The 24,937-nt window shown below is 38.0% G+C and overlaps 1 protein-coding gene across 2 annotated transcripts in view; it reads left to right on the forward strand.

Annotated features, from left to right (window-relative positions):
- The first annotated feature begins 598 nt into the window (after positions 1 to 598).
- Positions 599 to 24,937, forward strand: part of HEATR1 (HEAT repeat containing 1) — a 45,615-nt gene continuing 21,276 nt past the window's right edge. The window contains exons 1-21 of one of the 2 annotated variants that reach the window (XM_081039373.1): positions 599 to 752; positions 1,112 to 1,272; positions 1,820 to 2,036; positions 3,891 to 4,032; positions 5,496 to 5,597; positions 6,018 to 6,158; positions 7,154 to 7,365; positions 7,517 to 7,650; positions 9,451 to 9,553; positions 10,430 to 10,540; positions 10,936 to 11,053; positions 12,073 to 12,180; positions 14,405 to 14,500; positions 14,931 to 15,019; positions 15,874 to 16,085; positions 16,413 to 16,534; positions 17,116 to 17,307; positions 18,742 to 18,925; positions 19,062 to 19,198; positions 19,956 to 20,148; positions 24,631 to 24,800. In XM_081039373.1, coding sequence (XP_080895499.1) covers positions 1,131 to 1,272; positions 1,820 to 2,036; positions 3,891 to 4,032; positions 5,496 to 5,597; positions 6,018 to 6,158; positions 7,154 to 7,365; positions 7,517 to 7,650; positions 9,451 to 9,553; positions 10,430 to 10,540; positions 10,936 to 11,053; positions 12,073 to 12,180; positions 14,405 to 14,500; positions 14,931 to 15,019; positions 15,874 to 16,085; positions 16,413 to 16,534; positions 17,116 to 17,307; positions 18,742 to 18,925; positions 19,062 to 19,198; positions 19,956 to 20,148; positions 24,631 to 24,800 — 2,925 coding nt within the window. In that variant the 5' untranslated portion in view covers positions 599 to 752; positions 1,112 to 1,130. Of the gene's footprint in view, positions 795 to 1,111; positions 1,273 to 1,819; positions 2,037 to 3,890; positions 4,033 to 5,495; positions 5,598 to 6,017; positions 6,159 to 7,153; positions 7,366 to 7,516; positions 7,651 to 9,450; positions 9,554 to 10,429; positions 10,541 to 10,935; positions 11,054 to 12,072; positions 12,181 to 14,404; positions 14,501 to 14,930; positions 15,020 to 15,873; positions 16,086 to 16,412; positions 16,535 to 17,115; positions 17,308 to 18,741; positions 18,926 to 19,061; positions 19,199 to 19,955; positions 20,149 to 24,630; positions 24,801 to 24,937 lie in introns of both variants that reach the window. The other variant, XM_081039374.1, reaches the window with a different exon arrangement.

Raw genomic sequence — 24,937 nt, forward strand, 5'->3', positions numbered from 1 at the left:
TGTTTGCAAGGCTGAGGTACCACCAGAACTTTAAAAATCATGTTATTCTCTGCAAGGCACGTGCAGAGCAGATCATTGACTATCTGTAAACACAACTGGAGATTCTTTTGGTTGTTTTAAGCGCGCCCCACGGCTGGCTTGGGGGACAGACAGTGACGCCGGAAGGCTCGGTGGCCCGGGTCAGGGTGGGGTTACCGCAGCGGGGCTGGGGGAACTTGGGAGCCGCAGAAATTTCCTATGTCTCCGCTGGGGAGACAGTTACACCCACATATGCATTTGTTAAAACTCATTCCTGTGTCACTGAAGTGGGTAATTTAGATTTTAGATATCAACAGGGTTAATTTTGAATGAATAAAACCTCAGTAGTAAGGAATGCACAGCAGGGCCAGGTGGGCCCGCAGGTCGAGGCGGCGGCCCCAGCATCTCCAGAGAAGGTCACCTGGGGAATCTAGGTCGAAGGATTGACTAACTCCGGATACAAGTCCTGAGAGCTCAGAAAGGCGTACGCAGAGACCGGAACCTTTGGACGCCGACAGGGGCAGAAAGCCGGTCCCATCGGAGAGCCGGACCCAAAGCCGGAAGTCCGGCCGGCTAAGGCGGGGCTTGTCAGCAAGGAGGCGGAGTCACAGTATTGCACTTTTGCCAAGCTTGTACCTCTTCACTTGCCGTACTGTCTGGAACCGGAAGTTATCCCAGGCGTGCTCTTGGTTTTGGGGCGAGCACTGGTCTGGGTGTCCATGTGGGAGCTGCTGGTAAGACTTTGGGTTCCAAGCCCTGCCGAAGTCTAATTCCCCGTGAGTAGGAGCTCTGAGTCGGGTGGGGTACCACAGAAGGGTAAGGTGTTCGTGCGCTTACGAGTCTGCGGAGCCAGACGCAGGGAGTCTTACCGCGGCCCCCCGTGTCTGCAGTTAGTTGTTGACGCTGTTGCTTCAGGGTTTGCTCCTGCCGAGTCCGCGCGCTCCAGGCAGCCTGCTCTGTGGACCGCACAGCGCGGGGTGCGCGGGAGAGCCGCTTGTACGTGAGGTATTCGCTGCTTGCATTTAAGCGGGAGACGACTTAGAGTTTGGTAGGGACTTCTCACGGGGGTCCTGTTTCTTCGCGCGCGTTTCAGAAAGTCTCCAGCGTGAGCGATGACGTCCTTGGCCCAGCAACTGCAGCGACTCGCCCTCCCGCAAAGCGATGCCAGCCTCTTATCTAGAGATGAAGTGGCCTCGTTATTGTTTGACCCCAAGGAAGCGGCCACCGTCGACAGGGACACCGCCTTTGCCATTGGTGAGCGACCCTCGAACGTACAGAGGTCTTCGACGCGTTTGTTTCTGGATGTTGCGGTGTTGTGCGGTTCTCTGACCTTCCCTCCTCCTTAGCAGCTTCTAACTTGCTGACTTCAGTGTTAAGGGAAAGGGTGACAATCGCACGCTCGGTGCTTGGAATGTGTATAGGCAGCAGTGTCTGACTCTCACAGACGATGAAACGCGGTGAAGGGGCTCATCTGACGCATGGAGAGGGAGAGCAGCCGTGAGGCTGGAGGCGGTGGGGAGGGGGGAGGAGTCTTCCCCTGGACCAGGAAGACTGGTACAGTTACAGTAGCGGATATTTTTAAAAGGGGGTCGGGGCGGCCCCTGCCAGGAAGAACTTTTTGTTCTCTTAGTTGGTGTAATACGATTGTTTAGTTGAAAACTAGAAATCTACGTTTGGGACTGTCTCACAGAGCAACCATGCTAAAAGAAATCAACGATTTCTAAGGGTAAGTGAAACTGTAAAAGAGGGGTGAGATGAGTGCGTTTGCAAAGAATTGTTACATAAACTGGCCTTTTCCCAGGATGCACTGGCCTGGAGGAGCTACTTGGAATCGACCCTTCCTTTGAGCAGTTTGAAGCACCCTTGTTCAGCCAGCTGGCAAAAACCTTGGAGCGCAGCGTTCAGACCAAAGCAGTGAACAAACAGCTGGATGAAAACATTTCCTTGTTCCTTATTCACTTGTCCCCTTACTTCCTGCTGAAGCCAGCACAGAAGTGTCTGGAGTGGTTGATTCGCAGGTAACAAAGGGAATTGCAGAAATAATTGTGGCCTAACAACTTTGATCTTTTAAAAAGTTAAGTAGTGATAGCATTTATCATTTAAACTAAAAAAATTAGGAAATTAAGAGATTGACATGATATCTGGAGATGAGGTAAGGTGAGCATGATGAGTGTGAGATGACTGTGCCCTTCTATTGAACTTATTTTGTTGATAGTGAAAAGTAGAACCACTGAGGGTCTTGAGGTCAAACCTCATGAGTTCTACACTTTGCCATTACAATACAAATTGTTACTGCGTATTTGGGGCAAAGGGGGATTACTAAACTTCTTGCTGAAATAACAAAATCAGTAGTTCGGGAAGAGGGTAACACTGTCCTCTAATTAAAACACTATAACTTTAGAAAAACAATAATCGCTGATGTGTGTTGGACATTTATACACCAAGCCCTGTGGTGAGCACCCTGCACATTATCTCAGTGCTCACAGCATTCCTATGGGGAGTGTTTCATGTTGGAGAAAGCTGGGGCGAGGGGGTAAAGTTGCCTACGTCGCATAATTAGTACGCTGAGATACAAGTTTGTTTGTGCAAGATCTGATCTTGCATCCACTTTTGGAATTGTCTCAGTAAGTTTACTCAGTTTATTTTCTCACTTATTAACATCACACAGCTTACACATTTTTGTTTATTCTCCATGTATATGTTTTAAGAGTAGAGATTTCCATTTCATTAATTAAAGACGTGGTAAACTGACTTCCCTTTCGGAAGCAAGTGAGTCATTGAGAAAACATAATTTTAACTGGGGTCTTCTGATTATCAGCACATTAGAGCTATCAGACAAAAAATAATCAAGTCTGTAATATTTTCTTCTGATTTCTAGCATTTAATTTCCCTGAAATAAATCAATTAATGTAAGGAGCATTTTTTACATTTACATGCAATTGATTCATGTAACATTAAGTTCTATACAAGGATGAGTAGGCTGCCCTTGGTTACTGTTTTGAAATAAATGCTACAATAAAGGTGCCAAGTTTGGGGCGCTAACTGCTTGCCACGTGGAGTAGGTGAGGAAAGCTTGGTGGAGAAAGTAAGGTCTAGACTAGTGCTAAAGCCATATGTAAAACTAATAAAAGACAGAGTGGTGTGATACTCTGAGAGAGATACAGAAAGATGCTCTAAGAAAGATGGGAGAGGTTAGACACATGAGAGGGATCACTTGCCTGGGAATATTAGGAAAAGCGTCTTGAAAAAGGCATTTGAGCTAGGTCTTGAAGACTAGAAAGGAGTTAATGTCTCTGAGAGAATTAATAAATCTGTCTTTTGTTACTAGTAGCAGCCATGCAAAGTTTTGTGGAGTTCATGGACAAATTATATAGGGTTGTAATTTGATCAATGTTTTTTATTCAAAGAAAGTAATGTGGTCTTTTTTTTTAATTAGCCTTTTAGTTTTAAAATTGTGATAATTAGAGAAGCTGAGGAAGCAGTGAAAGGTGAGCTTTAAATCATGGAGAGAAGCTGAGCATCGCTACCTGGTTGACCAGTGGCTTTTCTGTGGTTTGACTGAAATGATCCCACAGTTGTGTTAATGTAATAATAGGTTAAAAAAAGTTGAGAGTGAATGGAATATAAATTTTGGTATGGAATATTAAAAAATATTACTGCATAAGAATTGGCAGAACCTGTTGAGTACTTTAATGCAAAATAGAGGGCTTATGTTTCTGTGCTCTGTATCTTGCTTATATCAAGAGTTATGTGGTTGGTTTTACTGTTATTCATTCTAAGTAGTTTTGGCTCATTGATAATATGATTGGACGTATAGGGAAATATGTGCCTGCAAGTTTTGTGTCAGTTTGAATTATTTGCTTTTTCCCCAGGTTCCACATCCACCTTTATAATCAAGATAGCCTCATTGCTTGTGTTCTACCATACCACGAGACAAGAATATTTGTGCGGGTCATACAGCTTCTAAAAATTAATAATTCGAAGCACAAATGGTTCTGGTTGTTGCCCGTTAAGGTATGATTGTTGAACGACACATATCTGTAATTATTACAAATCCTGATTAAGAGAGATAATTTGGAAAAAGTAAAGACGTTAGTGCTGAGGGTAGTCCAAGTATTACCTCCATCACTTTTATTTCCTAACTTCCAATTGGAACTATTATAATAACAGCTGGCTTTTATTTAGTGCTTGATATCAGGCTAGGTGATTTACATATACTATCATGGGTTCTCACAAAACTCCATTTTTTACAGATTTTTTACAGCCTCAGAGAATTAGTTACTCTCCAGAGTTCACATAACTAACTATAAAGTGGCAGAGTGGGGATTTGAATCCAAATCTGATTTTAAAGCTTATGTCTTTTTACTGTTCTGTACTGTCTGGCATTTTAAATTTTGGAACTGAGGAACGTAAGAAAAGTTGGAGACGAAGAAAAGCAGGAAATACTTAGAAAAATTATAAGGATAAGGATAACTTGAAGGACTTGAGGAAATTCTTAAAGTTATAAAGATGGTAGGGATTAATTTGTAGATAAATAAAAAGATCTGGGTCTGGCTAAGATCAGGTAGCATGATTTTGTAGTAAAACAACTGACTTGTCACTTTGTTTGCAATGTACAATAGAGGAATATGAGTGTATATTGTTGGTAGGAACTTGATTGAATGTTGGGCATGGTGATTCAGGCTACAGGAGGAGGGCAGATGGGGACGAAAGTGGGCTAACTGACGGTGGGACTAGGGAGAGTTGACTATGGGTTCACTGGTCAATGATCAGTTATTTAAAAAAATGGGAATCTTTAATTAGAAGGAGGATTTAAGAGTTTGAGTATAAAGCACTTGAACTACAGAATGTTCAATAGGATGCCAACCTATGATAAAGCTTCTTATCAAACTACTCAGCATTCACACTGCTAACACCAAGATCCTTATTTCCCCTAGTCTACACAGGACCCTGCTGTTCCTAGGCACCCTTGTTTCAGGTATCCAAATCCCACTCACTTTAAAGTGCACTTCACATTCTCCTTTGATTTTTTTCAACGTTTATGAGCACCTAATACATGCCATGCACAATGCTAGGTGGTGGTAAGTTGGCCGGGTTCCTAGTCTATTTCTCTTATTAGTGTTATCGTAAAGCAGTGACAAAACCAACACAGTTGCTCAAAAACCAAAAATAACCGGTAGAATTGCTAAGAATCTGGAGAATCCAGATTTAGATAAATACATATCAAGATGCAACATAACAAGTAAGCATTTTTCGTTGAGCACCTCTACTGCCCTCGTTGCTGACCTTCTCCTTTGAATTTCTAAAGTTTGCACAATTTTAGGTGTGCATCTCCTCTCTGCTGCCAGTTAACGAGAGACTGTATTTTGTATTGACAAATTACAGCAATGCAGCTCTGCTACTGTGGTAGGCACTTTAAACATGATAGTAGTTGATAACTGTCCTTAGTAATCATTGGTTCTTTCTGTCTGTAACAGCAATCTGGAGTGCCCTTAGCTAAAGGAACCTTGATTACCCACTGCTACAAAGATCTTGGGTTCATGGATTTCATTTGTAGTCTGGTAACAAAGTCTGTGAAGGTGAGTAGTAGATTGTTTCATGAATGTATAAGTCCGTTAAAAGGTTGCTTGCTCTGAATGAAGAAAACATACTGAGGCCGTCCATGATTACAGTGGTACTTTAAAGAAGTCCCTCTTGTGAAACGAGCATAAGCAGTGAGATAAGTCTTTCATCACCAATGGTATTTTTCTACAAAAATGAACTTCCTTGTCTGTTTATAGTGACTGTATAATCAGGTTAAAGAGACAGTCTAAAAATGTCAAGAAGATCGTTCATTCTTGTATATAATCAAACCATTGAATTTGTGCATTTGTTTAATGTTGTATATGGTAAAAATTAAAATGTCATCCTGAAGTTGTTGAGAGATGTAAATATTTTTATACTTTTATCTAATTGGACTTTCACTCTTAAATGTGTTTTGTTTGTGTTGTTTGTCCCAGGTTTTTGCTGAGTATCCTGGGAGTTCGGCTCAGTTGAGGGTGCTCTTAACTTTTTATGCTTCTACCATCGTGTCTGCTCTGGTGACTGCTGAGGATATATCCGACAACGTAGTTGCCAAGCTCTTTCCGTATATCCAAAAGGTTAGCCTTGCTCAAGTGTAGATGATTTTGTACGTGAAGGAACTTTCTTGCTTTAAAAAATTTAACTTAGACATAAATGTTCTAAAATTGACCATTTACTTCAGATAGTTGATGAGATTTAATTTTTAGATAAAAAAAAATTATAACTTCTTTTGTTGTAAAAACTTACCCAAGTAGGATCTGAATTAGGGCTCCTTAAAGACTAAAATGTTGGCTATTTGGCCCTGTCACTATCTCCTAGATAGACAGACAGACAGAGGCTTAAAACAGCAGAAATTTATTCTCTCCTGCTTCTGGAGGTTAGAAGACTGAAATCAAGGTGTTGGCAGGGCTTGTTCCTTCTGGGGCCATTGAGGGAGAGTTCCAGTCCTCCCTCCTGGCTTGTGTGGTTGCTGGCAGTCCTTCGTGCTCCCTGCCTTGTGGGAGCACAACTTGTTTCTGCCCATCTTCACATGGTCATCTGCGCTTCTAGGCTGTTTTCTTAGCAGTCGTGTTACCTCACTGGAAAGAGAATGGATTAGAAAATCTCTTTAAGGCATAGGCTCTCGTCATTTTCTCATTGGCCTCTACTTCTCAGTGTTTCTTCTTCCATTTGCCTTGATGCCTGCTACCTTCCCATGGAGGTACTGCTTGCACTTCCCACTGGTGTCCCAGGATCACTGTCTTTAATCAGATACTGGTTTGTTTCTGACTGAAGTCTCCCTTACGCGGGTGGGACTTTGCATATAAAGGAAGAGCTCATTGGCTCCTGTTAGGAAGTGTGGTAGACGTTTGAGTGGCGAGAGCCTCTGAGATCCCTTCTCTCTCTCGTCCAAGAGACTTGTCTCATCTCTGTGTCAACCAACATCTTGATTTTTCATTTCTGAGGAGTGTGCACTAGGTAGTATTAATCTCTTAATTTAGGACATTTCTAATTTGTCAAGGTAAAGTAACAGTTTAAGTAGAATAAAATAATATAGTTTATCATTTTTCCTTCTATTTTAAAAAAAATTTAGGGATTGAAATCATCTTTACCAGATTTCAGAGCTGCAACATACATGATAATATGTCAGATTTCTGTGAAAGTGACAATGGAAGATACCTTCGTTAATTCGTTGGCTTCACAGATAACCAAAACATTGACAAAAACTCCTTCTTTAGTCAAGGATGGACTAGGTTGCTTGATAGTGCTCCTGCAGAGACAGAAGCTGGAGAGTCTTGGGAAAAAGTACGTATAATTGAATTGAGAAATTATGATAATTAGAGGTGATTAACTTATTTTGAGCAATTTTTTAAAGAGAAACTTTATACTGTTTTTTAAATTGCCATTTATTGTCTAACTTTTCAAGTCAACACTTTATGTACTTGTTCCTTCAAAGGCCATTTGCTCACTTGTGTGATGTTCCTGATCTTATTACCATCCTTCATGGAATTTCTGAAACCTATGACATCAGTCCTCTTCTGCGTTACATGCTGCCCCATCTGGTCGTCTCCATCATTAATCATGTTGCAGGTATGTGCTTTGACATTCTGTGTCCAGAAACTTGCTTTCTAATATTTGATTTTCTGAAAATAGGAACCACACCCTTGTTAATATCTTCTAGATATTTAAAGTTTCTGCTAACCAGTTGTTTTTGTGGAATTTGTCTGTTTTTCTTACGAGAAACATTTGGGGTGGGGAGCAGGTAGGTTAAAGAAAGAACCTTGTTAATTGCGAGAGATGCCCAGAATTCTATTGTTTTGAAGTGTAAACAGTCTCTACATGAAAAGACTGAAATATTTTAAAACAGAATATGTTAGCGAGTAAAACTTTCCCTTCTCATTTAGATATTTAATGAACTTTAGTAATTTTATTCAGAAATATCTAATTGCCATCAAATGAATTTTTCTCTCTTGAGTCACTGAAAATTTGAGAAAAGATCTCATATATAAAAATCCAATTTTTTAAATAAAAACCCAAATTAATTAGAAAGTGATTATTTGTATTACATGTGTTTTAACCCTCAATAAATACAGAAAGACAAGGAAAAAATACTTGGTCCTATTGCTACTTGGACTAAGAAAGACATCTCTAAAATTATGTCAGTCTGTTGGAAACTGAGGTTTGCTCAACTAAATATTGGTTGAAACGTGTTTCAAAAGCATGACTAGCATAAATGAAAGTGTGTTTTTTCTGTTCTGAGTGGTGAGTACTGTTATCCAATCTTTGAAGACAATGCTAACATCGGATTCATACGTTTATGGTGACTCTGAAACAGATGATAACAGCTCTTGGTTCAGTAAGGAGGTATTAAGATGAAAGTTTAGCCTGTTTTAAGAGATACAGTTGTCCCCTCCTTTGACTTTCCACAGTTCCAGTTACCCATGGTCAACTGTGGTCAGAAAATATATGGTAAATTTCAGAAATAAACAATTCGAAAGTTTTCAATTGTGCGTGGTTCTGATGACGAAATCTCTCTCTGTCCCTCACGGGACGTGGATCATTCCTTTGTCCAGCGTCTCCACACTGTGTAACCTGTTAGTTACTAAGTAGCGTCTCTGTGATCAGATCGACTGTCACACTACCACAGTGCTTGTGTTCAGGTCACCCTTATTTCACGTAATAATGGTCCCAAAGAAATCAGAGGACTGATGCTGGCAATTTGGATATGCCAGAGAGAAGCCGTAAAGGGCTTCCTATAAGTAAAAGGTGAAAGTTCTTGACTTAATAGCGCATTTTATCATTTTATGTCACACGAAGAGGGGTAAATGCAGGACAAGAAGATATTTTGAGAGCGAGACCACATTCACATAACTTTTATTATCGTATATTGTTTTAATTGTTTTATTATGAGGTATTGTTAATCTCTGCTTCATTTATTAATTAAACTTTATAATAGATATCTATGTAAAGGATAAAAACGTAGTCTATATAGGTTTAGTACCATCTGTGGTCAGGCCTCCACTGGGGGTCTTAGAACATATTCCCCAGGGATTAGTGGAGGGTTGCTGTGGTTTCATGAGATCTAGGTTCTGGTCCCAACTTCAGCCACTCATAATGCGACATACTGTTTCTTGGACTTCTGTTTCACTGACGAAATAGACATGATCATGCTTGTTTTGAGAAATACAGAGAATTTCAGGTAAAGGATAGATGAGGGTAATGTATGCAAAAATTCTTTGACAAATATAACCAACTGAATAAGTGAAATACATTTTTAAAAATAGGTTAAAAGCTAGGTATCGATGTATATTCCTGTAGAAAAATTTTCTGCTATTAAGTAAATTTGTAGTGTAAACATGCAAAAACCATTTTTATCTGTTGTGTACTAAGGAGAAGAAACTGAAGGGCTGGATGGCCAAATCTACAGGAAACATTTAGAAGCTATACTTACAAATATATCACTGAAGAACAACTTGGACCATCTGTTGGCTAGGTAAGCTGTTATTTTTGACATGCTTTTGATTTGTATTTTTGTGGCGTCGTATACTTTTCCCGGTTGATCAATTTTGTAGTATCCCTTTATAATGTATTTCTTGCTTTGTCCATATCACTTCATTAATTATGAATATTTAGTCCAATAATTGTGGCAGTAGAAAAAAAAGTAATTTCTCTTGGTTGTCTTTAGTGCTTATAGATGATCATGGAAAGTTAATAGTTAAGCTAAATTTAGGTTACAGTTGCATGTAACTGGTGGTTGTTTAGAGTTTCCTAAAAACAAATGGACCAGAATCCCTGAAACAGTACATCACAGTTGGTATTCAGCTAATATCAGTTAGAAGCTTCACATTGAGGGTTGTCATGAAGTAAAGATTATGTCTTCCCTTTCTGTAAAAATAGTTTATTGTCCCATTTTGTTTTCTTAAAGGGCAACTTGATACAGTGCCAGGAATGTAGGCATTGCAGTCAGATGTGAGTTTGAATTCTGCCTCTGTCATTTCCAGGAGAGTAGGAAGTTCTGAAGGTGATTGCCTGAGTCTGGGTTTGCCATTGTGTGTTGGGCAGGTGCCTCTCTGCTGTTATGTCATTCATGCCCCTTGCTCACAGGGTGGCTTGTGAATGAAATGGGAGTTGAGATCTTGGGCTCTGGAGTTAGGCTGAGGCTGAAAACCCTGCTCATCTTTCTATGGCACAGTACGGTTCACCAGGCAGATTATAAGACTTCTTAGTCCTAGTTTTGTATCTGTAAAGTAAGTGTAGTTTCTACCTTGTAGAGGTATGACAGAAATAATATTCCTAAAGCACCTAGAACATGATTGGTACTCAATAAACGATAACTCTCACGTCTGCTGATAATTGTTTTGTTTTGCAGCCTTCTTTTTGAGGAGTATATTTCATACAGTTCACAGGAAGAAATCGATCCTAATAAAGTATCTTTGCTTAATGAACAATTTCTTCCACTTATCAGACTTTTAGAAAGCAAGTAAGTTGTATGTGTGTGTTTGTGCCTCTCGTTTTATTCATGTGTACCTCTTGTTTGATAAAGAGATGGTTTGCAAGTCACAACTTAATTCAGTAAATGGATTGTAAAGAGACGTTCTTTTCTTGTTCCCTTCAGGAAGGGAAATAGAAGAGGAAGTTGGGGGTGTGTGGGGACTGGAGAGTATAATTTTTTTATATAGAGACTTTTTTCGTTCTAACTGTCACAGCAACAAACTTGGTCAGTTTCATTTGGTTTTCCATATTCCATTTGTTCAAATTTTAAGTCTCAATCCCAATGATCTGTAAAATTTTAATTATGTCTTCCTTGTACACATGTAGAGGGTGTGTGGTTAATAACTTTATTAGGAATAATGAATTAACTCTTTAACTTCTCAGATATCCCAGAACATTAGATGTTGTCTTAGAGGAACGCCTAAAAGAAATTACAGACCTAAAAAAACAAGAGCTTTTCCATCAATTTATCTCTCTTTCTACAAGTGGAGGAAAATATCAGGTAAGGTTTTCTTCAGAGGAATCATGCCATTTATGGGTATTTAGTGTGGTGATTTGAAGAACGCCAGCAGGACATTTGCTACATCACTCCTCTTCATGGAGAGGTGAAATTTTATGGCTTGCCTAGTTACCTGAAGTTAAGATGGTGAAGCAGGAAATTAAATAATTGGAGAAAGGTACAGGGATTAAAATAACTGAATATGGTACTTATTTCAGGAAAAGTATTGTTGGAAAATTCTATATCTGATGTTCATTAGTGGCCTCACTTAGTGTTCCTTATCTTTCTCCTGTATCTACACTTTGCCGTGTAATACCACCAGCCACGTGTAGCTGTTTAAATCATTGACTAGAAAAAAGGAGGTGGGTTTGAATTTCGTGATTATGTTGGAGCTTCAGAAATGTCTGGTGATTCACCCTAAATCTTTATACTAGAAGTTAGACATTTCAGCACTTCTTATAATTAGCCTTGAAAATAAATACTGTGGAAAAAATATGATTGTTCTGGTGATTGGACTTTCATGATTGGACTTTCATCTTCAGTGGTGTTTCATTTTCAAATCTTAGCATGATACACAGATTTTCTTTAGTCTAATCACATAAGTGAAGTAAGTTGTCACTAATTTGAATATCACTATTACATCGTTTAGATGAATCCCATTCCGTCTTCATTGATCCATTTTTGAAATTTATGTTTTCATCTAGGTGCTAATATAGTGATTATCTTAGGTGCTTTTCACTTTGGAATCAGATACACATAGAGAATATAAAATTACTTGACAGAATTACCTCACTAAGTTAAACCTACTTAGTATACACAAAGTCACAGCATTAACAACACAGATTTTTCATCTGTTACAACTCGTACCATATTCTCGAGACGGAAATTGCTTTACTTTTTGGTTTCTGAAATTAGACAATTGTTACTGAGTATGTTGGGCAGTTCTCTGGTTTTTATTCTTGATCATAACACTGCTCAGGTCTAGTGGTGAAATCATTTGGTAATTATGATGAATCCTTTAGTTTTTAGCAGATTCTGATACCTCCCTGATGCTCAGTCTGAATCATCCACTTGCCCCTGTGAGACTTCTGGCCATTAATCACCTGAAAAATATCATGAAAACATCAAAGGTTTGTGTCCAGTAGCTTCCATTTGTGATGTTTTTATCCTTATGATGAACAGTATAATTCTAGAATAGGAATTTGAAGTTTCCTAGAACTGATATTGTGTAATTATAGAAATAAGCTGAGTAAAGCAGATGAGAGTACATGGGACAAAACAAAGACGTAGGACCGGATGTGCCGCAGCTACCGTTTTAACCTGTGTGTGCCAGGTGACAGCATGTCTCCTTGCTGTCCTGTCTCCACACTGCAGATTGTAAGTTGAACTTTAGTTCAGTGTTTTCCAAACTGGAATTTCTAGATCAATTTGCAGAGGTTCACAAATTATCTGAGAATTTTTTGGTTCTGAAATTTGATTTTGATTGTCTTAAGTTTACCATGAACATATTTGGGGACATCAGAATGATAGCTTCTGGAACACTGATCTATGATTTCAGTACCTGCAGTTTGTGTCTGTGTTTAAAATTTTAGTGGCTCCAAATAATGAGCACAGAGGCCACCTTAATTTGCAAATTACGCCTTTATACCAAAGTGATATTTTACGGAAACTTTGCAGTGATTCATATAGAGCAGTATTTTCCCAACTTCAGTCATTCAAGCAGCACTTTCACAATATTAAGTAAATAATATCAGTGGTAAGCTAATACAGCAAATCATGGGTTTGAAGTGCTAATTGTATTATATACATTTTCAGTTACTATGATTAAAATAGAAATTTGATCTGTATAATATCTAAAATCTAACTTTTGCATATTTGGAAAGTTTTTGGAATAAAGTGATAGTTTACTTCCCCACAGCACACAGTAAACTATAATTTGTATTGTGGGCCTTAGAACCAGATTCATATTACAAGTAGAATTTAATTTCAGCTAACCATAATTACATTAATTTTTAAAAAATATTTGACTTGTAAAATTTTGTTTTATATTTTTAATGTTTTTGTTTTCTGTATTTTAAGGAGTTATATTTAATTTTAAAATTGATATATAAATCATAAAAGCAACATTAAGAGCTATAAGAATGTTTCTTTAAAAATGGTTGATCTGTATATACTCACTTGAAAAATACTGTTTTATATGATTCATTTCTGATCTGGCATAAATCATATTTCTTTTACAAACTGCGATAGGTTTGTCTTACTGATTTGTTGGGTAATTGCACTCATTGAATGCTGGTCTTTGTTGTAATAGGGAGAGTCCTGGAATCTCCCATTATTCCTGTAGCTCTTCCCATCCTTCTTTTAATCTCTTCTCCCCCTCAACCCCCACCCTCATCTACCTCTGGATTTGGTTAGTTTTCAATGAAGAGCACTGTATACATTCAAGTTACAGGCTGAAGTTTTATAATTGTAGTTAATGTCTTTCTTTGCATGCTCTGCTTGCATTTCCTTTCTCCTGTAAGCTCCTGAGAAAATTTTGGTGGCATTTGATACATGAAACTTTGACTTCAGTTTTGTGGATATTAGGGATTCTTGTTTATCTACCGAGTGATCTGTATTTTATTTTATTTTTGTAGAATTATTTAGTTTTTTTTTCCTACCACCTACAGGTAGGGATATATTCAGGTTGATTGGCTGTCTTATTTTTTTGTTAATGTGAATGATTATATGCTTTATTTTCTTTTGTTACTGAAAAAAATATAGGATCTCTTTTCTTTGATAGACTGGCTTCTCAGTACATGTTCTTATCTTTGTAAAAATCTTGATGATAATAGCTAACTTTTACCAGTACTTACTATGTGTAAGGCACTGTTCTAAGCACGGATGTGTAATATTTAATCCTGTAACAACCCTTGAGGTGTAGGTACTATTATAATAAATGAGAATAATAAGATCTAGAAAGATTAACTTAACTTTAGGTCACATAGCTAGTAAGTAGTAGAGCTAGGATTTAAACCTAGACGTTCTGGTTCTTTATTTTATCCGCAATCAATGTCTGGACTGTCATTTTAATAAGATGGATTACTTAATGCAAAAATTATATTTGGATTATACATAGTATATATTCAATGGAAACTAGGAAAGGTTTGTACCAAACAATTACTCATCGAAAATGGGCCTTTAGAGATTATCTACACGTTCAGTGCACGTGTGCTTAGAGTATTTGAATTTGCATTCAGGGCAGAGCCTGTTTCTTGACTGGCATTCTGGAGTGCTTTTCACAAAACCAAGCTTCTTTTCTAGGGTAAAGTCTTTTAGCAACAACTAAATTAATATCTTTTTTCTCTTGCTCAGGAGAGTATCGATGAGTCTTTCATAAAAGAAGCTGTTTTAACCCGATTAGGTGATGATAGTATAGATGTTGTTTTGTCAGCTGTAAGTGCTTTTGAGGTGAGTAAAATTGTTGTTCGTTGAAACGCACATTTTTGTTAAATATTTTTTCCTGCCCTTTTCACATGAGTCTTAGCTCAAGGCAGGAATGTATTTGGAAATTATTCTTCCATTGGAAATTTGTTCTCTTGAGAGCACAGACTGAAGCCTGGGTGGGGAAAGCTCATGTGAATAAATAGATTGCACAATTTTATACATAGGGAAGTTCTTCAAAAAGGGGAATTGCTGTGCGAACTTTACCTTGGGGTCCTGGGAAATGGCTCCTGAATGCCACATTTGAGAAATTGCTCTTATGACACTTTTAAATTATAGTAGGATTCCTGGGAGATAAAGTCTTTGTAATTCATTAATTTTTTAAGTTCATTTAACAAGGACTGTATGTATTTGAAGCAAGTAAAAATGTATTCCGGGTATTTGTTTCCCCTTCTAGATTTTCAAACAACACTTTAGTTCAGAAGTGACTGTTTCAAATCTTCTGAGTCTCTTTCGAAGAGCAGAACTTTCGAAAAATAGGGGATGGTATGTATTCATTTCACCTCATACTATTTTGAATTGGTGAAATTCTTAAAGTCATTTTGATTTTCTTTTTTTTCCCATGCCAGTTTTTCTTTTCTTTTTTTTCTTTACATTTTTGCCACATATAATTTAGTTACATGACACTTTGGTCATGATAGTGAAATGGATATTGATGTGACCGTCTTGCATTATAAAAACAATTCATTTGGGTTTGTGTGGGTTCATTATACTATCATCTATGTTTGAAATTTTTCTTAATAAATTGGAAAAAGAAGTATGTATGATACAATACTGAAATCTGGAAAGTAGGATGGGCAAGAGCCCTTTTCTATTATATAATTCTGTATGTTTTTTAAAGGATGATAAATGACTTTATAACTTAAAAATATATTAAACAAATAAAAAATAAGCTCAGAGGCACACGATACCTTCTGTAGTATTTGATGAGCTCTAGTTACCTCATTTTTGGCACTGAAGCCTTTTGCATGGAAAAACGACTAAGCTCCTTAGAGGAAGAGAGCATGTCTTGCAGGTTTTTGTATCTATCAAATTTAATTCTTAGCACATAGTATGTGTTCAGATGTTTTTTGAACTTATGAGTGAATCTTAGTTTCTAGTGGAGTTAAGATATATAGTGTGATATATGTTTTATGTTATAGTTAACCTAATGATTTCTCAAAAAAAGATTTGGCCAAGTTAGCAGATTAAAATTACTGTTGTCTTGGTGTCTCTGAGTAATGTGTTTGGAGGAGACCAGGATAATGTCAGTTGAGCTGTGACAACGTAATGATGGCTTAGTGCTGACTTCAAGTCTCTTAATGTGTCTCTGGAACTAATTGTGTGTTTATATCTTTTAGGTACAAGGTACTAGAGATTGCAGCAGACATACTGATTAAAGAAGAGATACTGAGTGGAAATGAGGTATTGTCAAACCAGGTGGCGGTGTGTCTGCTTCCGTTTATGGTCATCGACAGTGATGACAGGGAGTCCGCTGGGATGAAAATGGCTATTTATTTATCAAAATCAGGAATTTGCTCTCTGCACCCTGCACTAAGAGGCTGGAAAGAAGGTAAATCAGTTGCTTGTTAGGAAACAAATAGGTAACAACACTTTAAAAAGAAAATAAGTACATTTAAAAATGGGCTGTACTTGTTATTTGAAATCATGTTTATGTTACATACCTGCAAGATTTAAAGAATTTTTACTAAGATAAAAAGTATACAGTGAAAAGGAAGCTGACCCACACACAAATTCAGAATTGGATAAAAGGAAAAAGAAAAAGCAAACCTTCATAGGAAAATTGTAAAATTTTTGCTTACATTCCTTACTCTACATGATTCTTTAGGTGATTGTTGGTGACTTAAGTGGCCTATGTTTAAATTTCTTTTTTTTCCAGCTCTTGAAAATGTGCTTAAAAATACAAAGTCAGGCAAGCTAATTGGTGTAGCAAATAAGAAGATGGTCGAGTTGTTGGCTGACAACATAAATTCAGGGGATCCTTCTTCAATGTTAAAGATGGTAGGTACGCTGTCAGAGCCACCCTCTGGGTTTCCTTCTCATCTCACTAGATTCTCGGTGTTTGCTTTACTAGATTCTTTTTTTTATTAATAATTTTTGCATTATTGAGTACTTTGTTTTGCTTTAAACATACACAGTGTTGTTTAGTATATTCTGCAGATTGTTGAAATTACTAACATTTTATAAATTTTTTTCATTATGGTTTTATATAGGATGTATAAGGATATATGATATATAAGAACAATGTGTATTATTCTTAAAATATTGAAGTTACAAGTTTTGTTAAAATAGCAATCTAAGGAAGGAGAAGTTTTCTTTTGCCGTAGTTAATACACTATTGTAAAGATAGTAGGTGTATAATTTAAAAACATTTATTCAGTGGCAAGTGCAGTTATGTTCATTGTAATTTCTGAAATTACTCTTATAATTGCTTAGATATCAGTGCTTGCTATCTTTTTAAGGCTTTATATTTGTCATCACTTTAAGTGTAAAACACATAATAGCTACATAGGCCTGAGGAAGTGAAAATTGTTGTGTGCAAACCAAGAGCTACCAGTAATGGAGTATGTTTGTTTCTCAAGGTGGAGGCTTTAATCAGCATTGGGGAAAAGGAGTCCTTTACCCCAAAGCAAAAAGTGACTTTTCACGTGATCATGGCCGTGCTCGTCTCTTGCTGTTCATCTTTAAAAGAAACTCACTTTCCATTTGCGATAAGAGTCTTCGGTTTGCTGCAGGAGAAAATAAAGAAGCTTGGGAGTGTCATTACTGCAGTGGTAAGTCCCTGCAAAGTTGAACGTTGAGTGAAGTGACAGCCTGGCCTGTTAGAGCACAGCTGACAGTTCGAGGCCGAGGTGTTGCATCTTCGGGTCTGGGTGAAAGTGACACAGCCTGGGGAACAGCAGAGCGCGAACCAGGCACTCTTCCTTTCACAGAAAATCAATCAAATTAGAGAATGCAGTGCTTTGTATCTGTGTCATCTTTATCGGCTAATTAATTATCCAACCTATACCTAACTGCCTTCGTGATGAAGAATTCATGAGGTGTGTCAGTGCTTGAACAAAATGTCACTTCATTCTGTTGTCTACTAAAAACAGATCTTTTGTATACTTTTAATACTACATTAGACTTGGATCTTAACCAGTCTACCACTGTCTTTGAGTATTTCTAAGAACCATGTTTCAGTTGTTTATGTTTTTACCTAGTACCACATCTTGAGGCAATACAATTATTTCTTTGAATATCTGTCATATTTAATAGTATTTTGTTTTTATTTGTCCTCCAAACTTCAGAGGGCTCCTCTTTATAAGATTAGCTAAACGAAGCACATCATTTTCACATTTACAGATATCCTCAGGACTTTATAAGTTCTGGTCATGGCTGTTGACAGCTAAAGTTATATAAACTGAAAGAGTGAGTCTTCGTATTTTAAAAAGTGTCTCAGATAAGCCCGTCTTAACTTTTTTGCTGTCTTGTAAAGTGTGGTAACCTGAACTGTATTTGTTCTCAGTGTTAAAAATGTGGACAAATTGAGTGTTTTATATACATGTAGGTATGGGTGGTTTTGTATCATTTTATATTTAATCCCCTTCCCCATACTCATGAGCATCATTTTGGCTGTAGCAGCACATTGAGGCAGGAATTCCCTCACTAAAAACATTACAAGTCTGGCTTTTATTATTTTCCTTTCAAGGCATTACTCTGCACTCACCTATGCAGAGTCTCGTTTGTCATTTTCCTGCACCTTTTCTCATGCTTTTGGCATTCGCAGTATTCTTTCTAAACACCTTAACTTTTTGCTACTTGTTTAGAATCACCTGCAAGTTTGGAGATTTTTACTATATGCCTTCTTCAGATTAGCAGTCAAGCCTGAAGTGAGAAAAGTCCCTTTTAGAATCTAATGGAAGTCCAGCTCCTTTCTGTTTAACAAAATTTACACGAATAACATTAGTTTGTAGAGATGGTGTTTTAAGACAACAGATAAAACGAAGCCATGGCTAACTTTGTTGTATTTTTTTCTTGTGAAAAGTGATGGTTAGACCTCTTTACATTTAGATGCGAGGATTAATAACTAATCCTCGCACCTAAATGCACATGGCGACAAAGTTTTGCTTGTTACCCAATCATATACATCTGTTGCAGTCCCCCGGTATACCCCACATTCAGAACTCCTTTACATCTGTGCTGTTGCTGTCTCCTTGCCAATTCAGGAAATCCCCTCGGATTGGCATATTGAGCTGATGACTGACAGAGGAATACCAGCAGAGCTGTGGGCACATTACATACAACAGGTCAACACTGCCCAGAGGATTGCCGTGGAGGACTCCGTGCTACTCGTATTTTCGCTGAAAAATTTTATTCACACACTGAAGGCTCCTAAATCTTTCCCTAAAGGTAGGACAAGGTGTGGTTTTGGAAAGTGATACCTGGAAAGCTGAAGTATTGGCCGCGTGACTGTTGTTTGTCGTGGGTGCAAAGGCCCAGCAGTGTGTTGACGTAAGTCGTGCCTGTCTCCCTCACGTCCGTGTAGGTGACGTGTGGTGGGGTCCTGAGCGCCTGGAGGAAGACGGCCGAGACTACCTGCGCTTGCTCATCGGGCTCTTTGAGACGCTCCTCACGGGGGCTGACGCTGTTCACTTCAGAGCCCTCATGAAACTGTTCATAAAGGTACGAGGCTCGTCTTTTGCAGGCGTACTCTTCCCTTGAAGGTATTGCAGGCTGTTTTAGTTCTGACAGTTTTCAATGAAATGAAAGTAGACTTTTAACAGTGAAGAGTATGTGATAATAAACCCAGGCCATGCAGAGCAGTGCCGTGATCGTGACCCCAGTCAGTAGGTTGGACAGAGGCTGACGTTGCCACGTGCCTGTTTGTGTGTGAGGCCTGTTCTCGTGTTTACTAGCCCAGTCTGTTTGGTTGATGAACGCCACTGCCAACCAGAAACGGGTTTCAGAGGGGTGACTGGGCGCATGCAGTCACTCAGTTACGGTATCTCGTCACAGCCCCGGGGACCTCTGTGCCGCAGGTGCGGAGGTCAGTTCTTTCTCTTGTCTTCGGTGCCCTCTCAGCAGCTTTTGACACAGTTGACATTCTCCCCTCCATCTTTGAGGTACTTTCTTAGTGAGGCTGCCCCGGTATCACTCTTGGCTTGTTTTCTGCTGCGTGTCCTCGTTTTCTTGTTGTTCAGCGTGTTCAAGTGCAGCGTGATGGCGAGTCCTCTGAATGTCACTGAATAGCAGTCCTCTGAATTCATTTGCGTACCTCGCAGCTGGCTAAAATACCAAGTGCGGAGTAATTTAAAGGGATTAGACAAAGCAAAGCGTTGCAATAAAGTATTTGTTTTCTATAACTGTGCATGGTGAAAAGAGGATTGGGAACCAACTTATATTCTCTGTTTTTTGTTTGTTTGTTTCTTTTTAAATTTAGGAACATCTAGAAGACGTTTTCCAATTATTCAAGTTCTTTTCTGTTTTATGGACCTATGGTTCTAGCCTTTCAAATCCACTGAAGTGCAGCGTGAGGACGGCGCTGCAGACTCAAGCCCTTTATGCAGGCTACGCACTGCTGTCCTCACAGAAGCCTCAGTGTAAGCACCACCTGGCGTCCGTGTCTTCTCCAGGTACTGCAAGTAGCTGTGGGTTCTGTCATGACCAGCTGTTAGTGTTTTTTCTGTATGTAGTGCATGTGGGCTGTAGTTTGGAGGATTTCTTTCTTTATGTTTTTAAAAATAGCACGAGGCTTGCATGCGCTCGCGCATGCGCGCACGCACTTTCTCTCTCTCTCTCTCTCTCTCTCTCTCTCTCTGTACATGTATGTATATGTAAACTACGTCTAATTACTTCTAAGTATTGCGTTTAAGTTATAAATGTCAATTGCAAAATCTTACCAAAACAAATGATAGAAATGGCAGGTGATTGATTGCTTAATCATGGGTTCTTAATAGCCAACTATCCATTTTCTGGGCTTTAGCAGTTACAGGGTTTACAGGGAAGCCAGACCATCATAATACAATTCAGTATTCAACTGACTTCTCCTAAAATGACTTCTCCACTCAGACAACCCTCCTGGATTGATCTTTTTTATCAGGTATAAGTCATATTCAGATTGGGCACTCACTAATGAAAACCAAAAATAAAATTTGTAGCTTTGATAAAGTCAAATTGCAAATTTTGTAAAAGACAGAGTTTCTTGAAGTTGATGAACATGATACTGAGAAGTAGTTGACTGACTTACGAAGCTGTTGACAGATGGAGGGCCTGGCAAAAGTAGACCCTGTAGGGATTGAAGATGGGAAAGTTGATAAGGATGCTGAGTATGGTTTTAGTATCAGAGGACTAGAGTGGCCCTTTGGAAATTTGAAGATGTCCTTGATTATTTTTTAAATTCAAAATCGCTCTTTATAAATATTTTGTGAAAGCCAAGTGAATGATCATACACTTTTCCCAGAATAATTTCTCAATGTTTGTCTTTTATTAGCTCCTTGAAAGAGCACATAATTGCAATTGTAACGAAAATTTTGTTAAATATAATGTAAAGTAGATATATACATTCAAGTTTTACTTATAAAATCCCGTGAATGTAATTCTTTCTGCACTACTTACTATAGAATTGCAGTAAGATGTTTTAGATGGATTTACTTTTAAGAAGATTTTTTCAGTTTTGTTTTTTTGATGAGAACTTCCTGTACATTTTTTTAACTCACATTTTTCAATTAATATGTTACAAGCACTGTTATATGTTAATAAATACAGAAATTTATCTTTAAAATGTTTAAGAGTATTCTGTCTTATGGAGATAGCATAGTTTATTTAAATGATTATTTCCTGTTAAACTTGTGAGTCTCCAGAAAAATCTAAATATTTTATTAATATTTAGAGGTTGCAACTGTTTTGATTATCTTATTAGTTATGAAAAGTCTGCTGTCCTTTGGCATCAAAGGCAGTGGCCCCTGCGGAGTATGTCTCCCTGTTTGTGAATAACAGGACCAACAGGCTTCACTTTTCCCCTGGTATTGAGCTGCCAGACAGGCTCCTGCCTGCTCCTGCTGCTGCGGTACCTGTCACCTCCCCGCTTCCTAAAGTTCTTTCGCATTTATGCTTTCTGGACATGTCACAGTACTCCACTGAAAACAGGAGAGATGCACCTTGTTCTACTTGGAAGTTCAAGGATTGTACCCTAAAGTCCCAGAGGGCCTCAAGTGAGCCACCGAGGCAACGCACCTGGCCTCAGTGCTCTCCACTCTGACCCCCAGTGAGCTTCTAGCCGTACCTTGTTTTCGGGGGTCCAGGAAGTGTTGGCTGGTGTTTGTGTTAAACTCTTTGCAAAACATGCTATGCTGTTCAAAAGAAAAAGGTATTGCAATATTATAATAATGTAATATTATATGAATTAAGTTTTTGTCAGTGGCTTGGAATTATAACCACCATTTATTACTTTCTGCACAGATAATGTATTCCATCTCAATCTTGTGTGTACCAAATCTTTGTTAAATGAATAGACATTTAACATCATTTGTAAGGTGGAGGCTGCCTTTGGTTTGTTACACTTTATGTAGTAAATTTTTTTTTTAAACTTTTGTTTATTTGCGTTTTTCCAGGACCCATCAGGTCCAAGTCAACTAGTTGTTACTAATCTAGTTGTGGAGGGCGCAGCTCACACCGGCCCCTGTGGGGATCGAACCGGCAACCTTGTTGTTAAGAGCACTGCGCTCTGACCAACTGAGCTAACCGGCCGCTCCCTCACATAGTAAATTTATTTGCTTATTTAAAAGCAAAACAAAAGTTTTTTTCCAATTTTTATGTAAAACACGCTATTTTAATAATCTATTTTTATTTGATATCTAAATAAAATTAAGAGAATTAGGTCAAATAGATTTTTTTTAAACGATAGAATGTTCCAAAAAGTTGATTACATACATCCTGTAGCTTTGACTTATCTTAGTTCCAATACCTGTTTTGAACATGGTAACCATATTCTTAGTACCTTTGAGCAATGCGAGGTTTGAGGCACCAGCCCCCCTGCAGTCAAAAAATCCATGTACAACTCCAAAACCACTAAAAGCCAACGGTTGACCAGAAGCTTTGCCTTACAGATAACATAGTTAATTAATACATATTTTATATGTTATGTATATTACGTACTGTATTATAATAAATTAAGCTAGAGAAAAGAAAATATTAAAATCATAAGGAAGAGAAAATACATTTATGGTATTCATTTAAAAAAAATCCATGTATAAGTGGAGCCACGCAGTTCAAACCCTTGTTGTTCAAGGGTCAACTATCCATTGAATTTATTTTGAATTTGGATTTTTTCTGGAACCTCTGCTCCATTCTACATGGAATCTTAGCAAATAGGTATCTTGGCTTGAGCTGCCCTATGTGCAAATTCAACTTTCCAGCTGTTCATTTCTGACTGTATTTTATAAATTAATATTATGGAGACTAAGGAAGGATTTCCAGCTTTCATAGGACCTTCTCAGAAAAGTTTAAAAGCTTATCAAGTTCTCTCTTAGCATTCCAAAAGTGGAATATGTAGAACAGATCATTTCTAACAAAATAAAAATCACCAAACCTTGCTCCAATACATAGCATGGAATAAAGCTTAAATAACTAATTACCATAAAAGAATTTAGATATGTCTTTATCCCAGAGACATCTTTTCAAAAACTCCTGATCCAGTTGATCTCACAAATGCATTCTATTCGATCTTTGAAGCAGGTTGTTTCAATGCAGTTGAACTGCATTGACAGGGCATAGGACGAAAGGAAGCTTCCAGGTTCTTTGTTTAAAACCAGCATAACATTGAAAATTGATGCTCACAGACAAAAACAATAGACCGGGGTTTGAATAATAATACAACATCCTATTGTTTGCAAATTGAGTCCAGCAGCCTATTTTTAAAAAACAAGCATTTGCCCAAATAGAGTTCACTTCAACAACACAAAATTAGTTTAAAAAGGAACTGTTAATATAATTGGCTATATCGGTGTTGAAGGAGAAAACTCGTATTATCATGTTCCGAAGATCTGGAACTACATTAGATAAAAATTGCTACATAAGTGATAGCAAAATAGGAGTAACCCTGATGAAAATTCTTCTCAAATTAAAAGCCAGCATTTTCACTGCACAGTTGGTGAAACAAAAGCATTCCTGTTAAATCCACTAGTATTGAAGTATGAGTTGGCAGGAGTAGATGTTTTAGATACTGGTGGAATGTATGAGTGATAAAGCTGATACCCCAGATCTGTGGGGTTCTTAGGTAGATTATTAAATAGGAATCTGGCCAGCCATTTGAAAACATTTTGAATGTTTGACTACAGCCTCATTCCATAGACAAAAATTTCACATGAACTTAAGATTTCACATAAAAAAACTTAGCTCTGATATTAGGAATGAAGAAAAAAAACAGTGCAGTCCATATGATCTCTCTAAATATAGAGATAGATCCTTTTAAACTCACCCAGTAGGGAGGACCTTCCTGAGCAACATACAAAACTATAAGAAAAATATGACTAAAATTTCTTCATTGAAAAGTAAAGTCAAAACAAACATCAGTTCAGTACAAAATCTGCAAAGTGTGACGCACAAATGGATAATTTCTTCTGCAGACTTGTGCAAAGGTGTGTGTACAGGGTTTTTGTTGGAGCAGTTTTAATGCTAAAGAACCAGAAACAAACTAAATTTTCTCTACTAAGGTACTAGTTTTAAAAATACAGAAAATGCGATGGAGACCTGTACAATTTTTAAAAAATGTTCAGATTCATGTGGAAAACATTTCAGAATACGTTGAGATGGGATAGCAGTTCATGCAGAACAGGGGTGTGTGTGTGTGTGTGTCTGTGTGTGTGTCTGTGTGTGTCTGTGTGTGTGTCTGTGTGTGTCTTGTCTGTGTGTATACTATGCTTTCATTTGTGTACTTTTAAAAGAATGTACTAGCACATGTCTTAACATTTTTCTAGAATAATAAATAGCGAATGGTCTTTGAAGAGGAAGTTTGAGTTGGGAGGAAAACTTTTCATTATGTACCCTTTGGTACTGTTGAAATTTTGTACTTTCTGGTTTTCAGATCATTGCTTAAATTGTTTTCCCTTTGGTTTTAGTGGTGCCAGCGCTACTCCTTAATCTGGGAAGCCCCATAAAAGAAGTACGAAGGGCGGCCATTCATTGTCTGCAGGCCCTCAACGGGGTGGCTTCCCAATTTCACCTGGTAATTGATCACTTGGTTCCTAAAGCAGAGGAGATCACCTCAGATGCCACCTACGTCGTTCAGGTAACCCATCAGCCCAGAAGATGGCATGTGCACACGCCTGTGTGTACATGTGACCAGTGTCCTCCTTTCTTGACTTTTGCAAGGATTTTGATGGACTTCAGTCATTCAATTTAGACATTGATATGTCAGTATCTGCT

Source organism: Rhinolophus hipposideros, assembly GCF_964194185.1.
Source record: "Rhinolophus hipposideros genome assembly, chromosome: 26".
Classification (NCBI taxonomy): domain Eukaryota; kingdom Metazoa; phylum Chordata; class Mammalia; order Chiroptera; family Rhinolophidae; genus Rhinolophus; species Rhinolophus hipposideros.